The following is a 26,260-nucleotide window of genomic DNA, read 5'->3' as shown; positions in this document are numbered from 1 at the left end:
GGACTTACTGGACGCAGGGGAGGACATCTGCTCCTGGGAACTAGCTGTGTGCTGCAGCTTTTTCCCCCTTCCTCTGCCCCTCGGCAGAAAGGATGAGCTTCTAGCCCGCTTATTTTTCTGGGGCCGAAAGGACTGTACCTGATAATATGGTGCTTTCTTTTGCTGTGGGGTAGCCTGTGGCAAAAAATAAGAATTTACTTACCGATAATTCTATTTCTCGTAGTCCGTAGTGGATGCTGGGAACTCCGTAAGGACCATGGGGAATAGCGGCTCCGCAGGAGACAGGGCACATCTAAAGAAAGCTTTAGGATCACCTGGTGTGCACTGGCTCCTCCCCCTATGACCCTCCTCCAAGCCTCAGTTAGGATACTGTGCCCGGACGAGCGTACACAATAAGGAAGGATTTTGAATCCCGGGTAAGACTCATACCAGCCACACCAATCACACTGTACAACTTGTGATCTGAACCCAGTTAACAGCATGATAATAGAGAAGCCTCACTACAACAATAACCCGAATTTTTTGGTAACAATAATTATGTACCAGTATTGCAGACAATCCGCACTTGGGATGGGCGCCCAGCATCCACTACGAGAAATAGAATTATCGGTAAGTAAATTCTTATTTTCTCTGACGTCCTAGTGGATGCTGGGAACTCCGTAAGGACCATGGGGATTATACCAAAGCTCCCAAACGGGCGGGAGAGTGCGGATGACTCTGCAGCCCCCAATGAGAGAACTCCCAGTCCTCCTCAGCCAGGGTATCAAATTTGTAGAATTTTACAAACGTATTTGCTCCTGACCAAGTAACTGCTCGGCAAAGTTGTAAAGCCGAGACCCCTCGGGCACCTGCCCAAGATGAGCCCACCTTCCTTGTGGAGTGGGCATTTACAGATTTTTGGCTGTGGCAGGCCTGCCACAGAATGTGCAAGCTGAATTGTACTACAAATCCAACGAGCAATAGTCTGCTTAAAAGCAGGAGCTCCCAGCTAGTTGGGTGCATAGAGGATAAACAGCGAGTCAGATTTCCTGACTCCAGCCGTCCTGGAAACATATTTTCCGGGTCCTGACAACGTCTAGCAACTTGGAGTCCTCCAAGTCCCTAGTAGCCGCAGGCACCACAATAGGTTTGGTTCAGGTGAACGCTGAAACCACCTTAGGGAGAAACTGAGGACGAGTCCTCAATTCCGCCCTGTCCGAATGGAAAATCAGATAAGGGCTTTTACAGGATAAAGCCACCAATTCTGACACGCGCCTGGCCCAGGCCAGAGCCAACAGCATGACCACTTTTTCTGTGAGATATTTTAACTCCACAGATTTAAGTGTGTCAAACCAATGTGACTTTTGGAACCCAAAAACCACCTGGAGATCCCAAAAGTGCCACTAAAGGCACAAAAGAAGGCTGTATATGCAGTACCCCTTTAACAAATGTCTGAACTTCAGGGACTGAAGCTAGTTCTTTTTTGGAAGAAAATTGACAGAGCCGAAATTTGAACCTTAATGGACCCCAATTTCAGGCCCATAGATACTCCTGTTTGCAGGAAATGTAGGAATCGACCCAGTTGAATTTCCTCCGTCGAGCCTTACTGGCCTCGCACCACGCAACATATTTTCGCCAAATGCGGTGATAATGTTTTGCGGTTACATCCTTCCTGGCTTTGATCAGGATAGGGATGACTTCATCCGGAATGCCTTTTTCCTTCAGGATCCGGCGTTCAACCGCCATGCCGTCAACGCAGCCGCGGTAAGTCTTGGAACAGACAAGGTCCTTGCTGGAGCAGGTCCCTTCTTAGAGGTAGAGGCTACGGATCCTCCGTGAGCATCTCTTGAAGTTCCGGTTACCAATTCCTTCTTGGCCAATCCGGAGCCACTAATATAGTGCTTACTCCTCTCCATCTTATCAATCTCAGTACCTTGGGTATGAGAGGCAGAGGAGGGAACCCATACACTGATTGGTACACCCACGGTGTTACCAGAGCATCTACAGCTATTGCCTGAGGGTCCCTTGACGTGGCGCAATACCTGTCGAGTTTTTCCCAACGGTTTATAATCATGTGGAAGACTTCTGGGTGAAGTCCTTACTCTCCCGGGTGGAGGTCGTGCTGAGGAAAACTGCTTCCCAGTTGTCCACTCCCGGAATGAAAACTGCTGACAGTGCTATCACATGGTTTTTCGCCCCGCGAAGAATCCTTGCAGCTTCTGCCATTGCCCTCCTGCTTCTTGTGGCACCCTGTCTGTTTACGTGGGTGACTGCCGTAATGTTGTCCGACTGGATCAACACCGGCTGACCTTGAAGCAGAGGTCTTGCTAAGCTTAGAGCATTGTAAATGGCCCTTAGCTTCAGGACATTTATGTGAAGTGATGTCTCCAGGCTTGACCATAAGCCCTGGATATTCCTTCCCTGTGTGACTGCTCCCCAGCCTCGCAGGCTGGCATCCGTGGCCACCAGGACCCAGTCCCGCATGCCGAATCTGCGGCCCTCTAGAAGATGAGCACTCTGCAACCACCACAGGAGGGATACCCTTGTCCCTGGTGACAGGGTTATCCGCTGAAGCATCTGAAGATGCGACCCGGACCATTTGTCCAGTAGGTTCCACTGGAAAGTCTTGCGTGGAATCTGCCGAATGGGATTGCTTCGTAGGAAGCCACCATTTTTACCCAGAACCCTTGTGCATTGATGCACTGAGACTTGGTTCGGTTTTAGGAGGTTCCTGACTAGCTCGGATAACTCCCTGGCTTTCTCCTCCGGGAGAAACACCTTCTTTCTGGACTGTGTCCAGGATCATCCCTAGGAACAGAAGACAAGTCGTCGGAACCAGCTGCGATTTTGGAATATTGAGAATCCAATCGTGCTGCCTCAACACTACCTGAGGTAGTGCTACACCGATCTCCAACTGTTCCCTGGATCTCACCCTTATCAGGGAATCGTCCAAGTAAAGGATAACTAAAAATTCCCTTCCTTCGAAGGAATATCATCATTACGGTCATTACTTCAGTAAAGACCCGGGGTGCCGTGGACCATCCCTACGGCAGCGTCTGAACTGATAGTGACAGTTCTGTACCATAACCTGAAATACCCTTGGTGAGAAGGGTAAATTTTGACATGAAGGTAAGCATCCTTGATGTCCCGAGACATCATGTAGTCCCCTTCTTCCAGGTTCGCAATCACTGCTCTGAGTGACTCAATCTTGAATTTGAACCTCTGTATGTAAGTGTTCAAAGATTTTAGATTTTAGATTTTAAAAATCGGTCTCACCGAGCCGTCTGGCTTCGGTACCACAATAGTGTGGAATAATACCCCGTTCCCTGTTGCAGGAGGGGTACCTTAATTATCACCTGCTGGGAATACAGCTTGTGAATGGCTTCCAAAACTGCCTCCCTGTCAGCGGGAGACGTCGGTAAAACAGACTTTTGGAAACGGCGAGGGGAATACGTCTCGAATTCCAATTTGTACCCCTGAAATATTACCTGAAGGATCCAGGGGTCTACTTGCGAGTGAGCCCACTGCGCACTGAAATTCATTGAGAACGGGCCCCCACCGTGCCTGAACTTGTAAAGCCCTAGCGTCATACTGAGAGCTTGGCAGAGGCGGAAAAGGGTTTCTGTTCCTGGGAACTGGCTGATCTCTGCAGCCATTTTCCTCTCCCTCTGTCACGAGCAGAAAAGAGGAACCCTTTTGTCCGCTTGCCAACCAGGACTGCGCCTGATAATACGGCGTCTTATTTTGAGAGGCGACCTGGGGTACATTCCCTTTTTTTTTTTTTTTTTTTAAGGCAATACTTCCAAATGCCGTTTGGAATCCGCATCACCTGACCACTTTACTGGTATAATTGGACAATGCACTTATACTTGATGCCAGTCGGCAAATATTCCGCTGTGCATCATGCATATATAGAAATGCATCTTTTAATTGCTCTATAGGCAATAATATACTGTCCTTATCTAGGATATCAAATTTCCAGTCAGGGAATCCGACCACGCCAACCCAGCAATGCACATCCAAGCTGAGGCGATTGCTGGTCGCAGTATAACACCAGTATGTGTGTAAATACATTTTAGGACACCCTCCTGCTTTCTATCAGCAGGATCCCTAAGGGCGGCCATCTCCAGAGAGGGTAGAGCCCTTGTTCTTACAAGCGTGTGAGCGCCTTATCCCCCCTAGGGGGTGTTTCCCAACGCACCCTAACCTCTGGCGGGAAAAGGTATACTGCCAATAACTTTTTAGAAATTATCAATTGTTATCGGGGGGAAACCCACGCATCATCACACACCTCATTTTATTTCTCAGATTCAGGAAAACTACAGGAAGTTTTTCCTCACCAAACATAATACCCCTTTTTTTTGGTGGCATTTATATTATCAGAAGAGTGTAAACTTTTTCCATTGCCTCAATCATGCAATGTGTGGCCCTATTGGAAATCACGGTTGTCTCTTCACCGTCGACACAGGAGTCAGTATCCGTGTCGGCGTCTGTATCTGAGGTAACGGGCGCTTTAGAGCCCCTGTATGAGACGTCTGGACATGCACAAGCTGAGTAGCCGGCTGTCTCATGTCAACCACTGTCTTTTATACAAAGCTGACACTGTCACGCAATTTCAACAGTACATCCACTCAGGTGTCGATCCCCCAGGGGGTGACAACACTATTACAGACACTCTACTCCGTCTCCTCATCATTTTTCTCCTCATACATGTCGACACAAACGTACCGACACACAGCACACACAGGGAATGCTCTGATAGAGGACAGGACCCCACTAGCCCTTTGGGGAGACAGAGGGAGAGTTTGCCAGCACACACCAGAGCGCTATATATATATATATATATATATATATATATATATATATATATATATATATATATATATATATATTACAGGGATAACCTTATATAAGTGTTTTTCCCTTTATAGCTGCTGTATTGTTTATACTGCGCCTAATTTGTGCCCCCCTCTCTTTTTTAACCCCTTTCTGTAGTGTAGTGACTGCAGGGGAGAGCCAGGGAGCTTCCCTCCAACTGAGCTGTGAGGGAAAATGGCGCCAGTGTGCTGAGGAGATAAGGACGCCGAGAAAGGGGCGGAGCCTATCATCCGTTTTCTTGTATGTTTTGGCAGGGGTTAAATGCATCCATATAGCCCAGGAGTTATATGTGATGCATTTATTTTAGCCATAAAAGGTTTTCTATCGATTTATTGCGTCTCAGGGCGCTGCCCCCCCAGCGCCCTGCACCCTCAGTGACCGGAGTGTGAAGTGTGCTGAGAGCAATGGCGCACAGCTGCGGTGCTGTGCGCCTACCTTTATCTGAAGACAGGAAAGTCTTCTGCCGACGATTTTTCCGGACCTCTTCGCTCTTCTGGCTCTGTAAGGGGGCCGGCGGCGCGGCTCCGGTGACCCATCCAGGCTGAACCTGTGATCGTCCCTCTGGAGCTAATGTCCAGTAGCCTAAGAAGCCCAATCCACTCTGCACGCAGGTGAGTTCGCTTCTTCTCCCCTTAGTCCCTCGATGCAGTGAGCCTGTTGCCAGCAGGTCTCACTGAAAATAATAAACCTAAACTAAAACTTTCACAAAGAGCTCAGGAGAGCCCCTAGTGTGCACCCTTCTCGTCGGGCACAGAAAATCTAACTGAGGCTTGGAGGAGGGTCATAGGGGGGAGGAGCCAGTGCACACCAGGTGATCCTAAAGCTTTCTTTAGATGTGCCCTGTCTCCTGCGGAGCCGCTATTCCCCATGGTCCTTACGGAGTTCCCAGCATCCACTAGGACGTCAGAGAAAAGTCGATTTCCCAGCAGTAGCTGTGGAAACGAGGTCTGAAAGACCTTCCCCAAAAAGTTCCGCCCCTTTATAGGGTAAAACTTCCATGTGCCGCTTGGAGTCGGCATCACCTGACCATTGCCTAGTCCATAACCCCCGTCTGGCGGCAATGGACATAGCGCTTACTTTTGATGCCAGCCGGCAAATATCCCTCTGTGCATCACGCATGTATAAGACCGCGTCTTTTATATGGTCAATCGTTAGCAAAATATTGTCCCTATCCATGGTATCAATGTTTTCCGACAGGGAGTCTGACCACGCAGCAGCAGCACTGCACATCCAAGCTGATGCAATAGCGGGTCTCAATATAATGCCAGTGTGTGTGTATATAGCTTTTGGGGTACTTTCCAGCTTTCTATCAGCAGGTTCTTTTAGGGCGGCCGTATCCGGAGACGGTAGTGCCACCTTCTTTGATTAAGCGTGTCAATGCTTTATCTACCCTAGGGGGTGTTTCCCAGCGTGACCTATCCTCTGGCGGGAAAGGGTACGCAGCCATTAATCGTTTAGAAATGATCAATTTCTTATCTGGGGAAGTCCACACTTCCTCACACACCTCATTTAATTTGTCAGATGCAGGAAAAACTACTGGTAGTTTTTTCTCACCAAACATAATACCCTTTTTTGTGGTACCTGGGGTATCATCAGAAATGTGTAAAACATTTTTCATAGCCTCAATCATATAACGGGTGGATCTATTGGAGGGTACATTCGTCTCATCATCGTCGACACTGGAGTCGGTATCCGTGTCGACATCTGTATCTGTCATCTGAGGTAGCGGGCGTTTTATAGCCCCTGATGACATTTGAGACGCTTGGACAGGCACAAGCTGAGTAGCCGGCTGTCCTAGGTCGTCAAACCTTTTATGTAAGGAGCTGACACTGTCACGTAATTCCTTCCATAAGTCCTTACACACTGGTGTCGACCCCGCAGGGGGTGACATCACATTCACAGGCATTTGCTCCGCCTCCACATCATTATCCTCATCATACATGTCGACACAGCAGTACCGACACACAGCAGACACACAGGGAATGCTCTTACAGAGGACAGGACCCCACAAAGCCCTTTGGGGAGACAGAGGGAGAGTATGCCAGCACACACCAGGGCGCTATATAACACAGGGATATCACTATACAGAGTGTTTTCCCCTATAGCTGCCTATAATATATATATATACTGCGCCTAAATTGTGCCCCCCCTCTCTTTTTTACCCCTTGTGTAGTGCAGGACTGCAGGGGAGAGCCAGGGAGCTTCCTTCCAGCAAAGCTGTGAGGGAATAATGGCGCCAGTGTGCTGAGGGAGTTGGCTCCGCCCCTTTTTCGGCGGGCTTTCTCCCGCTATTTTATCGTTTCTGGCAGGGGTTAATATACACCTATATAGCCTCTGGAGCTATATATGGTGTTAGTTTTGCCAGCCAAGGTGTTATTATTGCTGCTCAAGGCGCCCCCCCCCCAGCGCCCTGCACCCATCAGTGACCGCAGTGTGTGGTGTGCATGAGGAGCAATGGCGCACAGCTGCAGTGCTGTGCGCTACCTTGGAGAAGACAGAAGTCTTCAGCCGCCGATTTTCCGGACCACCTTCTTGTTTCTGGCTCTGTAAGGGGGACGGCGGCGCGGCTCCGGGAACGGACGACGAGGTCGGGTCCTGTGTTCGATCCCTCTGGAGCTAATGGTGCCCAGTAGCCTAAGAAGCCCAAGCTACCACCACTTAGGTAGGTTCACTTCTTCTCCCCTTAGTCCCTCGTTGCAGTGAGCCTGTTGCCAGCAGGTCTCACTGAAAATAAAAAACCTAAACTATACTTTCTTCTAGGAGCTCAGGAGAGCCCCTAGTGTGCATCCAGCTCAGCCGGGCACAGAAATCTAACTGAGGCTTGGAGGAGGGTCATAGGGGGAGGAGCCAGTGCACACCAGATAGTCATAAATCTTTCTTAGATGTGCCCAGTCTCCTGCGGAGCCGTCTATTCCCCATGGTCCTTACGGAGTCCCCAGCATCCACTAGGACGTCAGAGAAAGGTGTAATACATTTTTCATTGCAGTAATCATGCATCGGATGGCCTTTGCAGACTGTACATTTGTCTCATCCTCATCTACACTGGAGTCAGACTCCGTGTCGACATCTGTGTCTACCATCTGAGCTAGCGGGCGTTTATGAGCCCCTGATGGCCTCTGAGACGCCTGGGCAGGCGCGGGCTGAGATCCCGGCTGTCCCAAGGCTGCTGCATCATTGAACCTTTTATGTAAGGAGTTGACACTGTCTGTTAAGACCTTCCACATATCCATCCAATCCGGTGTCTGCCCCGTCGGGGGCGACACCACACTTATCTGCCCCTGCTCCGCCTCCACGTAACCCTCCTCATCAAACATGTCGACACAGCCGTACCGACACACCGCACACACACAGGGAATGCTCTGACTGAGGACAGGACCCCACAAAGTCCTTTGGGGAGACAGAGATAGAGTATGCCAGCACACACCACAGCACTATATAACACAGGGATTTACACTATAATGAGTGATTTTTCCCCAATAGCTGCTTATTATCCTATTTGCGCCTAAATTAATGTGCCCCCCCCCCCCCCCTCTCTTTTTTACCTTTCTTGTACAGGATACTGCAGGGGAAGCCTGGGGAGCGTCCTTCCAGCGGAACTGTGAAGAGAAAATAAGAATTTACTTACCGATAATTCTATTTCTCGTAGTCCGTAGAGGATGCTGGGGACTCCGTAAGGACCATGGGGAATAGCGGCTCCGCAGGAGACTGGGCACATCTAAAGAAAGCTTTAGGATCACCTGGTGTGCACTGGCTCCTCCCCCTATGACCCTCCTCCAAGCCTCAGTTAGGATACTGTGCCCGGACGAGCGTACACAATAAGGAAGGATTTTGAATCCCGGGTAAGACTCATACCAGCCACACCAATCACACTGTACAACTTGTGATCTGAACCCAGTTAACAGCATGATAATAGAGGAGCCTCTAGAAAAGATGGCTCACTACAACAATAACCCGAATTTTTTGGTAACAATAATTATGTACCAGTATTGCAGACAATCCGCACTTGGGATGGGCGCCCAGCATCCACTACGGACTACGAGAAATAGAATTATCGGTAAGTAAATTCTTATTTTCTCTGACGTCCTAGTGGATGCTGGGGACTCCGTAAGGACCATGGGGATTATACCAAAGCTCCCAAACGGGCGGGAGAGTGCGGATGACTCTGCAGCACCGAATGAGAGAACTCCAGGTCCTCTTTAGCCAGGGTATCAAATTTGTAGAATTTTACAAACGTATTTGCTCCTGACCAAGTAACTGCTCGGCAAAGTTGTAAAGCCGAGACCCCTCGGGCAGCCGCCCAAGATGAGCCCACCTACCTTGTGGAGTGGGCATTTTAAGATTTTTGGCTGTGGCAGGCCTGCCACAGAATGTGCAAGCTGAATTGTACTACAAATCCAACGAGCAATCGTCTGCTTAGAAGCAGGAGCACCCAGTTTGTTGGGTGCATACAGGATAAACAGCGAGTCAGATTTTCTGACTCCAGCCGTCCTGGAACATGTATTTTCAGGGTCCTGACCACGTCAAGCAACTTGGAATCCTCCAAGTCCTTAGTAGCCGCAGGCACCACAATAGGTTGGTTCATGTGAAATGCAGAAACCACCTTAGGTAGAAAATTTGAGGACGAGTCCTCAATTCTGCCCTTTCAGAATGAAATATTAAGTAAGGGCTTTTATATGATAAAGCCGCCAATTCTGACACACGCCTGGCTGAAACCAGGGCTAACTCGTCACTTCCATGTGAGATATTTTAAGTATACAGTGGTGAGTGGTTCAAACCAATGTGACTTTAGGAAACTCAACACAACATTGAGATCCCCAAGGTGCCACTGGAGGCACAAAAGGAGACCGTATATGCAGCACCCCTTTTACAAATGTCTGAACTTCAGGCACTGAAGCCAGTTCTTTTTGGAAGAAAATCGACAGGGCCGAAATTTGAACCTTAATGGACCCTAATTTTAGGCCCATAGACAGTCCTGTTTGCAGGAAATGGAGGAAACGACCCAGTTGAAATTCCTCTGTAGGGGCCTTCTTGGCCTCACCCCACGCAACATATTTTCGCCAAATGCGGTGATAATGTTATGCGGTTACGTCTTTCCTGGCCTTGACCAGGGTAGGGATCTTCAGGATCCGGCATTCAACCGCCATGCCGTCAAACGCAGCCGCGGTAAGTCTTGGAACAGACAAGGCCCTTGCTGGAGCAGGTCCTTTCTTAGAGGTAGAGGCCACGGTTCGTCCGTGAGCATCTCTTGAAGTTCCGGATACCAAGTCCTTCTTGGCCAATCCGGAACCACGAGTATAGTTCTTACTCCTCTCCTTCTTATGATTCTCAGTACTTTTGGTATGAGGGGCAGAGGAGGGAACACATACACTGACTGGTACACCCACGGTGTTACCAGAGCGTCCACCTTTATTGCCTGAGGGTCCCTTGACCTGGCGCAACATCTGTCTAGTTTTTTGTTTAGACGGGACGCCATTATGTCCACCTTTTGTTTTTCCCAACGGTTTACAATCAGGTGGAAGACTTCTGGGTGAAGTCCCCACTCTCCCGGGTGAAGGTCGTGTCTGCTGAGGAAGTCTGCTTCCCAGTTGTCCACTCCCGGAATGAACACTGCTGACAGTGTTATCACATGATTTTCTGCCCAGCTAAAATCCTTGCAGCTTCTGCCATTGCCCTCCTGCTTCTCGTGCCGCCCTGTCTGTTTTCGTGGGCGACTGACGTGATGTTGTCCGATTGGATCAATACCGCCTGACCCTGAAGCAGGGGTTTCGCTTGACTTAGGGCATTGTAAATGGCCCTTAGTTCCAGAATGTTTATATGAAGAGATGTCTCCAGGCTTGACCATAAGCCCTGGAAATTCCTTCCCTGTGTGACTGCTCCCCAGCCTCGCAGGCTGGCATCCGTGGCCACCAGGACCCAGTCCCGAATGCCGAATCTGCGGCCCTCTAGAAGATGAGCACTCTGCAACCACCACAGGAGGGATACCCTTGTCCCTGGTGACAGGGTTATCCGCTGAAGCATCTGAAGATGCGACCCGGACCATTTGTCCAGAAGGTTCCACTGTGCGTGGAATCTGCCGAATGGGATTGCTTCGTAGGAAGCCACCATTTTTACCCAGAACCCTTGTGCATTGATGCACTGAGACTTGGTTCGGTTTTAGGAGGTTCCTGACTAGCTCGGATAACTCCCTGGCTTTCTCCTCCGGGAGAAGCACCTTCTTTCTGGACTATGTCCAGAATCATCCCTAGGAACAGAAGACAAGTCGTCGGAATCAGCTGCGATTTTGGAATATTGAAAATCCAATCGTGCTGCCGCAACACTACCTGATATAGTGCTACACCGATCTCCAACTGTTCCCTGGATCTTACCCTTATCAGGGAATCGTCCAAGTAAAGGATAACTAAAATTCCCTTCCTTCGAAGGAATATCATCATTTCGGTCATTACTTCAGTAAAGACCCGGGGTGCCGTGGACCATCCCTACGGCAGCGTCCGAACTGATACAGTTCTGTACCATAACCTGAAATACCCTTGGTGAGAAGGGTAAATTTTGACATGAAGGTAAGCATCCTTGATGTCCCGAGACATCATGTAGTCCCCTTCTTCCAGGTTTGCAATCACTGCTCTGAGTGACTCAATTTTGAATTTGAACCTCTGTATGCAAGTGTTCAAAGATTTTAGATTTTAAAATCGGTCTCACCGAGCCGTCTGGCTTCGGTACCACAATAGTGTGGAATAATACCCCGTTCCCTGTTGCAGGAGGGGTACCTTGATTATCACCTGCTGGGAATACAGCTTGTGAATGGCTTCCAAAACTGCCTCCCTGTCAGCGGGAGACGTCGGTAAAACAGACTTTTGGAAACGGCGAGGGGAATACGTCTCGAATTCCAATTTGTACCCCTGAAATATTATCTGAAGGATCCAGGGGTCTACTTGCGAGTGAGCCCACTGCGCACTGAAATTCATTGAGAACGGGACCCCACCGTGCCTGAACTTGTAAAGCCCTAGCGTCATACTGAGGGCTTGGCAGAGGCGGAAAAGGGTTTCTGTTCCTTGGAACTGGCTGATCTCTGCAGCCATTTTCCTCTCCCTCTGTCACGAGCAGAAAAGAGGAACCCTTTTGTCCACTTGCCAACCAGGACTGCGCCTGATAATACGGCGTCTTATTTTGAGAGGCGACCTGGGGTACATCCCCTCTTTTAAGGCAATACTTCCAAATGCCGTTTGGAATCCGCATCACCTGACCACTTTACTGGAATAATTGCTTATACTTGATGCCAGTCGGCAAATATTCCGCTGTGCATCATGCATATATAGAAATGCATCTTTTAATTGCTCTATAGGCAATAATATACTGTCCTGATCTAGGATATCATATTTCCAGTCAGGGAATCCGACCACGCCAACCCAGCACTGCACATCCAGAATGAGGCGATTGCTGGTCGCAGTATAACACCAGTATGTGTGTAAATACATTTTAGGATACGCTCCTGCTTTCTATCAGCAGGATCCTTAAGGGCGGCCATCTCAGGAGAGGGTAGAGCCCTTGTTTTTACAAGCGTGTGAGCGCTTTATCCACCCTAGGGGGTGTTTCCCAACGCACCCTAACCTCTGGCGGGAAAAGGTATACTGCCAATAACTTTTTAGAAATTATCAATTGTTATCGGGGGGAAACCCACGCATCATCACACACCTCATTTTATTTCTCAGATTCAGGAAAACTACAGGAAGTTTTTCCTCACCAAACATAATACCCCTTTTTTTGGTGGTATTCATATTATCAGAAAAGTGTAAACTTTTTCCATTGCCTCAATCATGCAATGTGTGGCCCTATTGGAAATCACGGTTGTCTCTTCACCGTCGACACAGGAGTCAGTACCCTTGTCGGCGTCTGTATCTGAGGTAACGGGCGCTTTAGGGCCCCTGTATGAGACGTCTGGACATGCACAAGCTGAGTAGCCGGCTGTCTCATGTCAACCACTGTCTTTTATACAAAGCTGACACTGTCACGCAATTTCAACAGTACATCCACTCATGGTGTCGACCCCCTAGGGGGTGACAACACTATTTCAGACACTCTACTCCGTCTCCTCATCATTTTTCTCCTCATACATGTCGACACCAACGTACCGACACACAGCACATGCTCTGATAGAGGACAGGACCCCACTAGCCCTTTGGGGAGACAGAGGGAGAGTTTGCCAGCACACACCAGAGCGCTAGCTAGCTCTCTCTCTCTCTCATATATATATATATATATATATATATATATATATATATATATATATATATATATATATATATATATATATATATATATATATATATATATATATATATATATACACACACACACACACACACACACACACACAGGGATAACCTTATATAAGTGTTTTTCCCTTTATAGCTGCTGTATTGTTATATACTGCGCCTAATTTGTGCCCCCCTCTCTTTTTTAACCCCTTTCTGTAGTGTAGTGACTGCAGGGGAGAGCCAGGGAGCTTCCCTCCAACTGAGCTGTGAGGGAAAATGGCGCCAGTGTGCTGAGGAGATAAGGACGCTGAGAAAGGGGCGGAGCCTATCATCCTTTTTCTGTATGTTTTGGCAGGGGTTAAATGCATCCATATAGCCCAGGAGTTATATGTGATGCATTTATTTTAGCCATATAAGGTTTTTTATCGATTTATTGCGTCTCAGGGCGCTGCCCCCCCCAGCGCCCTGCACCCTCAGTGACCGGAGTGTGAAGTGTGCTGAGAGCAATGGCGCACAGCTGCGGTGCTGTGCGCTACCTTATCTGAAGACAGGATCGTCTTCTGCCGCCGATTTTTCCGGACCTCTTCGCTCTTCTGGCTCTGTAAGGGGGACGGCGGCGCGGCTCCGGTGACCCATCCAGGCTGAACCTGTGATCGTCCCTCTGGAGCTAATGTCCAGTAGCCTAAGAAGCCCAATCCACTCTGCACGCAGGTGAGTTCGCTTCTTCTCCCCTTAGTCCCTCGATGCAGTGAGCCTGTTGCCAGCAGGTCTCACTGAAAATATAAACCTAAACTAAAACTTTCACAAAGAGCTCAGGAGAGCCCCTAGTGTGCACCCTTCTCGTCGGGCACAGAAATCTAACTGAGGCTTGGAGGAGGGTCATAGGGGGAGGAGCCAGTGCACACCAGGTGATCCTAAAGCTTTCTTTAGATGTGCCCAGTCTCCTGCGGAGCCGCTATTCCCCATGGTCCTTACGGAGTCCCCAGCACCCACTAGGATGTCAGAGAAAATGGCGCTGGTGTGCTGAGGAAGAAGGCCCCGCCCCCTCAGCGGCGGGCTTCTCCCGCGTTTTGTATAGCTTAATGGTGGGGTTTTTTACACATATACAGTTTTCCAGACTGTATTATGTGTATTTAGTGCCAAAAGGTATTCTTATTGCTGCCCAGGGCGCCCCCCCCCCCCCCCCAGCGCCCTGCACCCTACAGTGACCGGAGTGTGTGGTGTGCAGTGGGAGCAATGGCGCACAGCTGCAGTGCTGTGCGCTACCTTAATGAAGACCGGAGTCTTCTGCCGCCGATTTCATCTCCTTCTCTTCTGTCTTCTGGCTCTGCAAGGGGGACGGCGGCGCGGCTCCGGGAACGGACGATCGAGGTCAGGCCCTATGTTCGAACCATCTGGAGCTAATGGTGTCCAGTAGCCTAAGGAGCACAAGCTAGCTGCACGCAGGTAGGTTTGCTTCTCTCCCCTCAATCCCACGTAGTAGTGAGTGTGTTGCCAGCAGATCTCACTGAAAATAAAAAACCTAACAAATACTTTCTTTCTAGCAAGCTCAGGAGAGCCCACTAGGAGCACCCAGCTCTGGCCGGGCACAGAATCTAACTGAGGTCTGGAGGAGAGGCATAGAGGGAGGAGCCAGTGCACACCAGATAGTACCTAATCTTTCTTTTAGAGTGCCCAGTCTCCTGCGGAGCCCGTCTATTCCTATGGTCCTTACGTAGTTTCCAGCATCCACTAGGACGTCAGAGAAAAGTGATAAAGTAGTGATAAGTGCAAGGTGATAACGCACCAGCCAATCGGCTCCAATACGTAAATTGACAGTTATGAGCTGACTGGCTGGTGCGTTACCACCTTGCACTTATCACTTCTTTATGCCTTCTCTAGGCTTAATATATCTGCCCCAAACCCTGACATCACTCCCATACAACAGCAAGTAAGGATACGAGTACCAGGCAGTGCTCATCATCCAGAAACAGACCTTGTGAACATAAAACCCTATAACACAGGGGTTTATTAGCAATGTCCAGTGCCAACTATTATTACGAATCACTGTATCACAGCATTACATAATGTGATGCCAGCACGTTAACTTTCTGGGGGTCCTCTTAGTACCTTGAAAAAAAACTCAGATCATCCACAAATGTTCACTTACATTCACCAGTGGCCTTATGGTGAAAGTGCAGCTGACATCAGCACAAGCGCATAGTGGTTTCCCTTGGCAGGGATCCAGCTAGGCCTCACTAGCTTTATAGATACTGACTGCTGGATATAGTGAATGTCATCTCATAACATCCGCAAACTGTCAATAGCGATACTTTTTACTGCTTGTTATATGGAATCAAGCAAATGACTACCCAGAAGTCTAACTATGTTAATATGTCATGAAAGTAAATGGTTAGTACAATGTAGGCAATACCTTCTCAGACAAAACATTCTCCACAGCAACTGGCTTTCCCGGACGAGGAAGTTTGGATAACCCCGGTCGCGAGTTGCGATGAGTGGGCATCATTTTCAGTGACCTAGGAGGAATAACATACATTAACTACCTTTACTGGCCTATTCTAAACATGATTGCAGCACATATAGCATGCCATCATCAAGCATCATCCTATATAAAGCAGAAGTGTTGCGCATTGTGGGAAATAAGTACAAAAGGGAGGCTAAACCCGTGGATGTATTTAGCTGGCCCCTACATGGGTTAGGGCATATGTGTGATGAAGCTTCATAAGAAAATTAAATTAAGAAACTTCTTCCTTAGATGCCGTCTTCTTACGTTTTTAGTTTAAAAAAAAATGATAATCAGGAGATGGACATTTACATACTGCCCACTTTTATTTAGCCTAGCTCAACGCATGGCGCTTCAACCTGGCAGGGACACAGGATAGGGCCTCTTTATGAGCAAGAGGTCATTACCATTAATGCCATCTATAGATTTGTGAATAACTTTTCTGCTTGTAAACATAAATCTTTCAATGTACAGTTACATGATCCAGAGCAAACCCAAGTGCTTTTTAGGTAACAAATAGGTGACCCATATATTGAAGCAGTGTGATTAAGCCATGAGCAGGAGAGGTGAGGTAGAGTGATCTTTTTTTTTTTTTTTGGGGGGGGGGTCAGAGTGTGGGGGCTAGGGGTCGCCAGTGAAGCCCCCTAAGGCAGTCCTTGGTCCGCCTGTTGCTCAGTCTAGTAACTCGTGTTCACAGTAATGCTGCTTTCAGATCGCAAATGCCGGATCCTACCCGGTAAGAGAAACGTGTCCTTACCGGGTGGGATCCAGCATTTGCTCTCTGATCCGGCAATACACCGGGTCGGTTGCCATAGCAGCAGTGGGCGCAGCAGGGGTGGAGGCGGCGCTGGGAGATTAGCTCATCTCCTGCGCCGCCTCTCCCTATGCTGTGAATGGGAGCCGTGTCGCATCGGAACGGCTCCCATTCACACTGCACCTGACCCGGTATTCAACCCGGGTATAACCCTTCTTTTTAACCGGGTTGAATTACCGGGTCAGGCGACCCGCTAATTCGGCAAAGGCGCTTTCACATCGCACACTAACCCGTTTCGACACAGCAATATACAGTGTCGATACCGGGTTATTTGTGCGATGTGAAAGGGGTATAAGGGGCAGGATTTTGTTAACAGTGCAGTTCCATTGTCCAGCACGCGCATGTTCTCCGGTTGCCATCAGTGGGACAATGTCAATGTACAAACATAACCATGCAGAAAATAAGAATTTACTTACCGATAATTCTATTTCTCGGAGTCCGTAGTGGATGCTGGGGTTCCTGAAAGGACCATGGGGAATAGCGGCTCCGCAGGAGACAGGGCACAAAAAAGTAAAGCTTTACTAGGTCAGGTGGTGTGCACTGGCTCCTCCCCCTATGACCCTCCTCCAGACTCCAGTTAGGTACTGTGCCCGGACGAGCATACACAATAAGGGAGGCATTTTGAATCCCGGGTAAGACTCATACCAGCCACACCAATCACACCGTACAACTTGTGATCTAAACCCAGTTAACAGTATGACAACAGAAAGGGCCTCTTAAAGATGGCTCCTTAACAATAACCCGAATTAGTTAACAATAACTATGTACAAGTATTGCAGATAATCCGCACTTGGGATGGGCGCCCAGCATCCACTACGGACTCCGAGAAATAGAATTATCGGTAAGTAAATTCTTATTTTCTCTATCGTCCTAAGTGGATGCTGGGGTTCCTGAAAGGACCATGGGGATTATACCAAAGCTCCCAAACGGGCGGGAGAGTGCGGATGACTCTGCAGCACCGAATGAGAGAACTCCAGGTCCTCCTTTGCCAGGGTATCAAATTTGTAAAATTTTACAAACGTGTTCTCCCCCGACCACGTAGCTGCTCGGCAGAGTTGTAATGCCGAGACCCCTCGGGCAGCCGCCCAAGATGAGCCCACCTTCCTTGTGGAGTGGGCTTTTACAGTTTTAGGCTGTGGCAGGCCTGCCACAGAATGTGCAAGTTGAATTGTGTTACAAATCCAACGAGCAATCGACTGCTTAGAAGCAGGTGCGCCCAACTTGTTGGGTGCATACAATATAAACAGCGAGTCAGATTTTCTGACTCCAGCCGTCCTTGCAATGTATATTTTTAAGGCTCTGACAACGTCCAACAACTTGGAGTCCTCCAAGTCGCTAGTGGCCGCAGGCACCACAATAGGTTGGTTCAGATGAAATGCTGATACCACTTTAGGGAGAAAATGCGGACGAGTCCGCAGTTCTGCCCTATCCGAATGGAAGATTAGATAAGGACTTTTATAAGATAAAGCCGCCAATTCAGATACTCTCCTGGCAGAGGCCAGGGCTAGTAACATAGTCACTTTCAATGTGAGATATTTCAAATCCACCTTTTTCAATGGTTCAAACCAATGGGATTTGAGGAAATCTAAAACTACATTTAGATCCCACGGTGCCACCGGAGGCACCACAGGAGGCTGTATATGCAGTACTCCCTTGACAAAAGTCTGGACCTCAGGGACAGAGGCCAATTCTTTTTGGAAGAATATTGACAGGGCCGAAATTTGAACCTTAATGGATCCCAATTTGAGACCCATAGATAATCCTGATTGCAGGAAATGTAGGAAACGACCCAGTTGGAATTCCTCCGTCGGAACCCTCCGATCCTCGCACCACGCTACATATTTTCGCCAAATGCGGTGATAATGTTTCACGGTGACTTCCTTCCGTGCCTTAATCAAGGTAGGAATGACTTCTTCTGGAATGCCTTTCCCTTTTAGGATCTGGCGTTCAACCGCCATGCCGTCAAACGCAGCCGCGGTAAGTCTTGAAAAAGACAGGGACCCTGCTGTAGCAGGTCCCTTCTCAGAGGTAGAGGCCACGGTTCGTCCGTGAGCATCTCTTGAAGTTCCGGATACCAAGTCCTTCTCGGCCAATCCGGAACCACTAGTATTGTTCTTACTCTTCTTTGCCGTATGATCTTCAATACCTTTGGTATGAGCGGCAGAGGAGGAAACACATACACTGACTGGTACACCCAAGGAGTTACCAGTGCGTCCACAGCTATTGCCTGTGGATCTCTTGACCTGGCGCAATATTTGTCCAGTTTCTTGTTGAGGCGAGACGCCATCATGTCTACAATTGGTCTTTCCCAACGGTCTATTAACATGTTGAAGACTTCTGGATGTAGACCCCACTCTCCCGGATGAAGATCGTGTCTGCTGAGGAAGTCTGCTTCCCAGTTGTCCACGCCCGGGATGAACACTGCTGACAGTGCTATCACGTGATTCTCCGCCCAGCGAAGAATCTTGGCAGCTTCTGCCATTGCACTCCTGCTTCTTGTGCCGCCCTGCCTGTTTACATGGGCGACCGCCGTGATGTTGTCCGACTGAATCAACACCGGCTTTCCTTGCAGGAGAAGTTCCGCCTGGCTTAGAGCATTGTAGATTGCTCTTAGTTCCAGAATGTTTATGTGAAGAGACTTTTCCAGACTCGTCCATACTCCCTGGAAGTTTCTTCCTTGTGTGACTGCTCCCCAGCCTCTCAGGCTGGCGTCCGTGGTCACCAGGATCCAATCCTGAATGCCGAATCTGCGGCCTTCTAATAGGTGAGCCTTCTGCAACCACCACAGAAGTGACACCCTTGTCTTTGGTGACAGGGTTATTCGCAGGTGCATCTGCAGATGCGACCCTGACCATTTGTCCAACAGATCCCTTTGGAATATTCTTGCATGGAATCTGCCGAATGGAATTGCTTCGTAAGAAGCCACCATTTTTCCCAGGACTCTTGTGCATTGATGTACTGACACTTTTCCTGGTTTTAGGAGGTTCCTGACCAGATCGGATAACTCCTTGGCTTTTTCCTCTGGAAGGAAAACCTTTTTCTGAACCGTGTCCAGAATCATTCCTAGGAACAGCAGACGAGTTGTCGGGATTAAATGGGATTTTGGAATATTCAGAATCCACCCGTGTTGTCTTAGCACCTCTTGAGATAGTGCTAAAGCTGTCTCCAGCTGTTCTCTGGACCTTGCCCTTATTAGGAGATCGTCCAAGTATGGGATAACTAATACGCCTTTTCTTCGAAGAAGAATCATCATCTCGGCCATTACCTTGGTAAAGACCCGAGGCGCCGTGGACAATCCGAACGGCAGCGTCTGAAACTGATAGTGACAGTTTTGAACAATGAACCTGAGGTACCCCTGGTGTGCGGGGTAAATCGGAACGTGTAGATACGCATCCTTGATGTCCAAGGATACCATAAAGTCCCCTTCTTCCAGGTTCGCTATCACTGCTCTGAGTGACTCCATCTTGAACTTGAACTTTTTTATGTAGAGGTTCAAGGACTTCAGATTTAGAATAGGCCTTACCGAGCCATCCGGCTTCGGTACCACAAATAGAGTGGAATAATACCCCTTTCCTTGTTGTAATAGGGGTACTTTGACTATCACCTGCTGAGCGTACAGCTTGTGAATGGCTTCCAACACCCTCTCCCTTTCGGAAGAGACGGTTGGTAAGGCAGACTTCAGGAAACGATGAGGAGGATCCGTCTCTAATTCCAACCTGTACCCCTGAGATATTATCTGCAGGATCCAGGGGTCTACCTGCGAGTGAGCCCACTGCGCGCTGTAATTTTTGAGACGGCCCCCCACTGTCCCCGAGTCCGCTTGAGAGGCCCCAGCGTCATGCTGAGGTTTTTGCAGGAGCCGGGGAGGGCTTCTGTTCCTGGGAAGGAACTGCCTGTTGGTGTCTCTTCCCTCTTCCTCTGCCTCGTGGCAGGTACGACAAGCCCTTTGCTCTCTTATTTTTGTAGGAGCGAAAAGGCTGCGGTTGAAAGGTCGGTGCCTTTCTCTGTTGGGGAGTGACTTGAGGTAAAAAAGTGGATTTCCCGGCAGTAGCCGTGGCCACCAAGTCTGATAGACCAACTCCAAATAACTCCTCCCCTTTATACGGCAAAACCTCCATGTGACGTTTTGAATCCGCATCGCCTGTCCACTGTCGTGTCCATAAGGCTCTTCTGGCTGAAATGGACATAGCACTCACCCGAGATGCCAGTGTGCAAATATCCCTCTGTGCATCACGCATATAGATAAATGCATCCTTTATTTGTTCTAACGACAGTAAAACATTGTCCCTATCTAGGGTATCAATATTTTCAATCAGGGATTCTGACCAAACTACTCCAGCACTGCACATCCAGGCAGTTGCTATAGCTGGTCGTAGTATAACACCTGCATGTGTGTATATATTCTTTTGAATAACTTCCATCTTTCTATCTGATGGATCCTTAAGTGCGGCCGTCTCAGGAGAGGGTAACGCCACTTGTTTGGATAAGCGTGTGAGCGCCTTGTCCACCTTAGGGGGTGTTTCCCAGCGCGCCCTAACCTCTGGCGGGAAAGGGTATAATGCCAATAACTTTTTTGAAATTATCAACTTTTTATCAGGAGCAACCCACGCTTCATCACACACGTCATTTAATTCTTCTGATTCAGGAAAAACTGTTTGTAGTTTTTTCACACCATACATAATACCCTGTTTTACGGTATCTGTAGTATCAGCTAAATGTAACGTCTCCTTCATTGCCAAAATCATATAACGTGTGGCCCTACTGGAAAATACGTTTGAATTTCTACCGTCGTCACTGGAATCAGTGCCCGTGTCTGGGTCTGTGTCGACCGACTGAGGCAAAGGGCGTTTTACAGCCCCTGACGGTGTTTGAGGCGCCTGGACAGGCATTAATTGATTGTCCGGCCGCCTCATGTCCTCAACTGACTGTTTAAGGGAAGATAAACCATCACGTAATTCCACAAATAAAGGCATCCATTCTGGTGTCGACCCCCTGGGGGGTGACATCTGCATATTTGGCAATTGCTCCGCCTCCACACCAATATCGTCCTCATACATGTCGACACCACGTACCGACACACACCGCAAACTCACAGGGAATGCTCTAATGAAGACAGGACCCACTAGCCCTTTTGGGGAGACAGAGGGAGAGTCTGCCAGCACACACCACAAAGCGCTATATATACAAGGGATATCCTTATATTAAGTGCTCCCTTATAGCTGCTTTAATATATATATATATATAGCCATTAATGTGCCCCCCCTCTCTGTTTTACCCTGTTTCTGTTGCAGGGGAGAGACCTGGGAGCCGTTCTGACCAGCGGAGCTGTGACAGAAAATGGCGCCGTGTGCTGAGGAGATAGGCCCCGCCCCTTTTTCGGCGGGTTCTTCTCCCGCTATTTTTCCAGTCAGGCAGGGGTTAAATATCTCCATATAGCCCCTATGGGCTATATGTGAGGTATTTTTAGCCTTGTATAAGGTTTATATTTGCCTCTCAGAGCGCCCCCCCCCAGCGCTCTGCACCCTCAGTGACTGCCCAGTGAAGTGTGCTGAGAGGAAAATGGCGCACAGCTGCAGTGCTGTGCGCTACCTTATGAAGACTGAGGAGTCTTCAGCCGCCGGTTTCCGGACCTCTTCACGCTTCAGCATCTGCAAGGGGGTCGGCGGCGCGGCTCCGGGACCGGACTCCACGGCTGGGCCTGTGTTCGATCCCTCTGGAGCTAATGGTGTCCAGTAGCCAAGCAGCAAATCCACTCTGCATGCAGGTGAGTTTACTACTTTCCCCCTAAGTCCCACGTTGCAGTGATCCTGTTGCCAGCAGGACTCACTGTAAAGAAAAAAACCTAAACTAAACTTTCTCTAAGCAGCTCTTTAGGAGAGCCACCTAGATTGCACCCTTCTCGTTCGGGCACAAAATCTAACTGGAGTCTGGAGGAGGGTCATAGGGGGAGGAGCCAGTGCACACCACCTGACCTAGTAAAGCTTTACTTTTTTGTGCCCTGTCTCCTGCGGAGCCGCTATTCCCCATGGTCCTTTCAGGAACCCCAGCATCCACTTAGGACGATAGAGAAAACATATTACTCCATTTGATAGACCCAGAACTAAGTATGTGAAATGTCATGCAGGACTGCAGTTTAGAGGCTGATGCTGAAGCGGGGTACACACTGGCCGATATATCATTGAGGGTGTGTACCCCCGATCAAGGACTATGTTCACAGACATATTGTACCGGCCCTGTAGCACAGCTGATGGCTGATATATCGTAGCATCATGCTGGGTGTACGAGCAGTTTGCAAACCACCCATACACTTGTTGCAGAGGCCACCGGTTACATTGAGTACAACCGGTGGCCTGTAAATGCCTGCATAGTTGTGACTACAGGCACAAAATGTCGACCGATGATCGGTAAGTGTGTACTCAATTACCGATCGTCAGAGCCATCGGCCTAGCGTGTACTGTACCCTACTTAAGACAGATTGCATGGTCCCATTGGCCAGTAACCACAAAGGCCCAAGCATTACCTAATCTAACTCAAAGTAATTTGTAGCAACAAACCCTAATCTACTGAAGCAACTTATCATTGCTCCTTTGCCAAAACAGCTGCTCCGTCAATACATAACATTTCTACAAGTTGGCACTGCTGGGTTCTGTCCATGCAGTGTAACCGTGCACGTGCATTCGGTGATAATATATGCTCACTGTGGCAGCCGGAGGACAGAGGTATTAAAAAGCATTTCTTCATGCACTCTGGATCATCTCCCTTCCTATAGGTAGGAGCAAGCTAAAGCATCTGAAGATGGCGTCACGTCCTGCCGTCATTCTCTCACAATTCTTGTTTTTCGTAGCTTGATAAATTGGAGGAATTACTGTACAACATCGCTAATATGAAGATGGAACTGCACTCCACTGCATAAATTAAAGCAGTCCGGGACTTGCATATGAAGGTATCATTATTTTGTCAGCATTATTATTGTTTTTTTAATGTGTAAATAATAGCAGCAGGCACTTTGATAATTTGTCCACTTGTTTTACTAAGTTAAAAACGGGTGTGTATTGAAGGTCGACAGTAACTAGGCCGACAATGTCTAGGTCGACCACTATTGGTCGACAGTAAACTAGGTCGACAGGTCAACATGGGTTTTATTATATTTTTTTGGTGTCATTTTCTTTGTAGAGTGACCGGGAACCCCAATTAGTGTCACATGTCCCCTCGCCATGCTTCGGGTTACCGTTCCAATCGTAGTCCACGTGGATCGTTAAGTATGAAAAGGATCAAAAAAAGAAAAAAAAAATGTGAAAAACTCATGTCAACCCTTTTGACCTGTCAACCTAGACACCCTGTCGACCAATCGTGGTCGACCTAGAGACCAGATCCCATTAAAAACATTGATAAAAAGTGGCGGCAATTGCTTACAGTTTGCACCTGTGCCACGGTATACGGACTCTGGGTCAACACGACCATAGATCAACAAGCGTTTTTCACACTTTCTTTCTTTTTAACTTTTGTATACTTTACGATCCACGTGGACTACAATTGGGAACAGTAATGTGCCGAGCGCAGCAGTAGCGGAGCGAGGCACCTTCACCAAAGCATGCGACTGAAGCCGCTCGCTATGCGAGGGGGACACTGAAGTTAATCGAGGTTCCTGGTCACTTTACGAAGAACCGTCACCAAACAAAACATGAAACTCATGTCGACCTATTTCTAATGTCGACCCCGAGTTCCATACCCGTGCCCACTATGCCACCTGATTTTGTGCCCCATAACCTTATTGTCAGACAAAATAGAAGGTGAAACCTATGTAAAGGCCCAACGTCTTGAGTATCATGGTCAGATTTGTAGCCCAACACTATTTAACCCTTGCAAAACTATAGCTTTTTAATCAAAATGGCACATGTGCCCCCTTCCACGATTCAGGGCCGTCTTTTCATATGGGCTCAATGGGCTCTTGCCAAGGGCCCCAGGAGAAAAAGGGCCCTAGGCTGATAGCTGAGGGGTCCCCTCTTTCCAGGGGCACCAGATTTTGAAAATCGGCCCAGGGGAACTGGAGATATCCGACTTCAAAGCAGTGGTCCCCATCCAAGCCTGTTAATTGTGCTTCCCAGCCAGAATATCAAGTTCTGTCTCACTTAGCGTTTTTCTGAGGGTATACTCCAAAAGCTGGGACTCTCCTCTTTCAGTGGACACTGGCAGCTTGTCTCTACGAAGCCCAGAACCAGAGATATCAGCCTCAAGCAGATGGTCCCTGCTCCAGCTCCACACACCTAATATGCAGTTTTATATATTTGTTGGTGGATTGCTCTGGCTCCTGAACTCTGATCCCCAAGTCCCCAGAACCTCCTGAAAGGTGGGACTCCTAGTTTTTTTTTTTATCCCATTAAAGCTAAGAAATCTATTTCCAGGAACTGGAGATATCTGCAGTAATGCAAGCTGTCCTGACCCCTGAAATGATGAATATTAAGCCCACTCCACTATCCACCCCTCCCCTGTGCATAAACACCCTGGAAGTCATGTACCGGGGCCCCTTCATTCAGCCCAATGTCCCCCTTCTACAGGTTAGTGTTCTCCTTCCCGCCCCATCTGTGCAGTAAAGGTGTAATTAGCAGAAATTATTTCTCCAGGTCCTAAATGCTGAGCAAAAGATAGAACATTCCCTACCCCCCACGGGACATCAAAACTGCCGCTGATAGCCACCCCCCACCCCTACCAATGATGGGTGGGTAGGGGCCCCAGTGCATTGCTGTGCCCAGGGGCCTACACTGCTGTTAAGACAGCTCTGCCCTGATTTCATGCTGAAAGTCTTGTTGGTGCAAGCCAAATACAAAATGGGCTATAAGCAAATCACCACCTTCTGTCGATTCACATTGCCAGATACGTGACCCAACGTGATTTAACCCGTGGAAACATGACGACTACTTATGCAAAAGGATAGAAAGTGGCGTCGTCAGTGCCCACCTTACCACCTGATTTCATGCCCCTAACCCATGCTGGCCAGGCTATATATAACCACAGTTTTAGCTTCCTTCCAACAATAATGCAGTGTTAAATCAAAGCTTTAACTGGTTTTCCTTCATATAAAGTAATGTGTGGTGTTATCTTATACAATCAACATACAATATAATTATCTGTGATCACCTGCAGAAGGTATGGTCTCCCCTGTAACACAGACCACCCCTGCAGTGCAAGTAGCTGACCTCTGCCTCACACAGCACACTGCTCTGCATAGGCCCTCAGCTGCTGTGGAACTACACATCCCAGCATGCCCTGCCACAGTTTTGCTATTAAGTCGGCTAAAACTGAGGCAGGACATGCTGTGATGTGTAGTTCCACAGCAGCTGGAGGGCCACAGGTTTAGGACCGATGGCATATATGTTACATGTTATACAATGCATTTACACTATGGTATTGCTGCAGGGGAATACTCCCTGTGTACATGCATGCACCATGGCAAGCCATACAGGTGAGCTGCACACCTGCAGCACCCACACAGTGCATACACCACTACACTTATTATACCCCTATAGAATCTAGACGCTACCTACCACTATACTCATTACTACACTGACCTAGACGGACACTTGCATGTGATTGGAATGAGGGACGCCTGGGGAGGACGGAAAGGGATACACTGATACAGGGAAAAACCGGGACAAGCGAGGCTGCCTCATCATGGGGACAATCAGCGCTCCCAACTATCCATTCTAAGTTCCCTATAGGAGACAATGGGACCACAGCATAGTAGAACACGGAGGAAACACACACGCCGTTACCGCACCTACCTCCTGTAGGGAATGTGCTGGAGATCGGGGAACTGTCTCGGTCTTCCGTCCTCGG

General features: G+C 48.5%; 1 protein-coding gene across 3 annotated transcripts in view; it reads right to left on the bottom strand.

Moving 5' to 3' along the window:
* The window catches only part of CCNB3 (cyclin B3), a 106,944-nt gene extending 80,684 nt beyond the window's left edge, over positions 1–26,260 (bottom strand). The window contains exons 1-3 of one of the 3 annotated variants that reach the window (XM_063936890.1): positions 26,202–26,260; positions 15,523–15,625; positions 8,400–8,453 (exon numbers count right to left, since the gene is read on the bottom strand). In XM_063936890.1, coding sequence (XP_063792960.1) covers positions 8,400–8,453; positions 15,523–15,615 — 147 coding nt within the window. In that variant the 5' untranslated portion in view covers positions 15,616–15,625; positions 26,202–26,260. The remainder of the gene's footprint in view (positions 1–8,399; positions 8,454–15,522; positions 15,626–26,201) is intronic. The other 2 variants (XM_063936889.1, XM_063936891.1) reach the window with 2 other exon arrangements.

Source organism: Pseudophryne corroboree, chromosome 8 (genome assembly GCF_028390025.1).
Source record: "Pseudophryne corroboree isolate aPseCor3 chromosome 8, aPseCor3.hap2, whole genome shotgun sequence".
In the NCBI taxonomy this organism is placed as follows: Eukaryota; Metazoa; Chordata; class Amphibia; order Anura; family Myobatrachidae; genus Pseudophryne; species Pseudophryne corroboree.
Note: the sequence above shows the minus strand (reverse complement) of the source record. Positions and strands in the feature narration are given on the sequence as shown.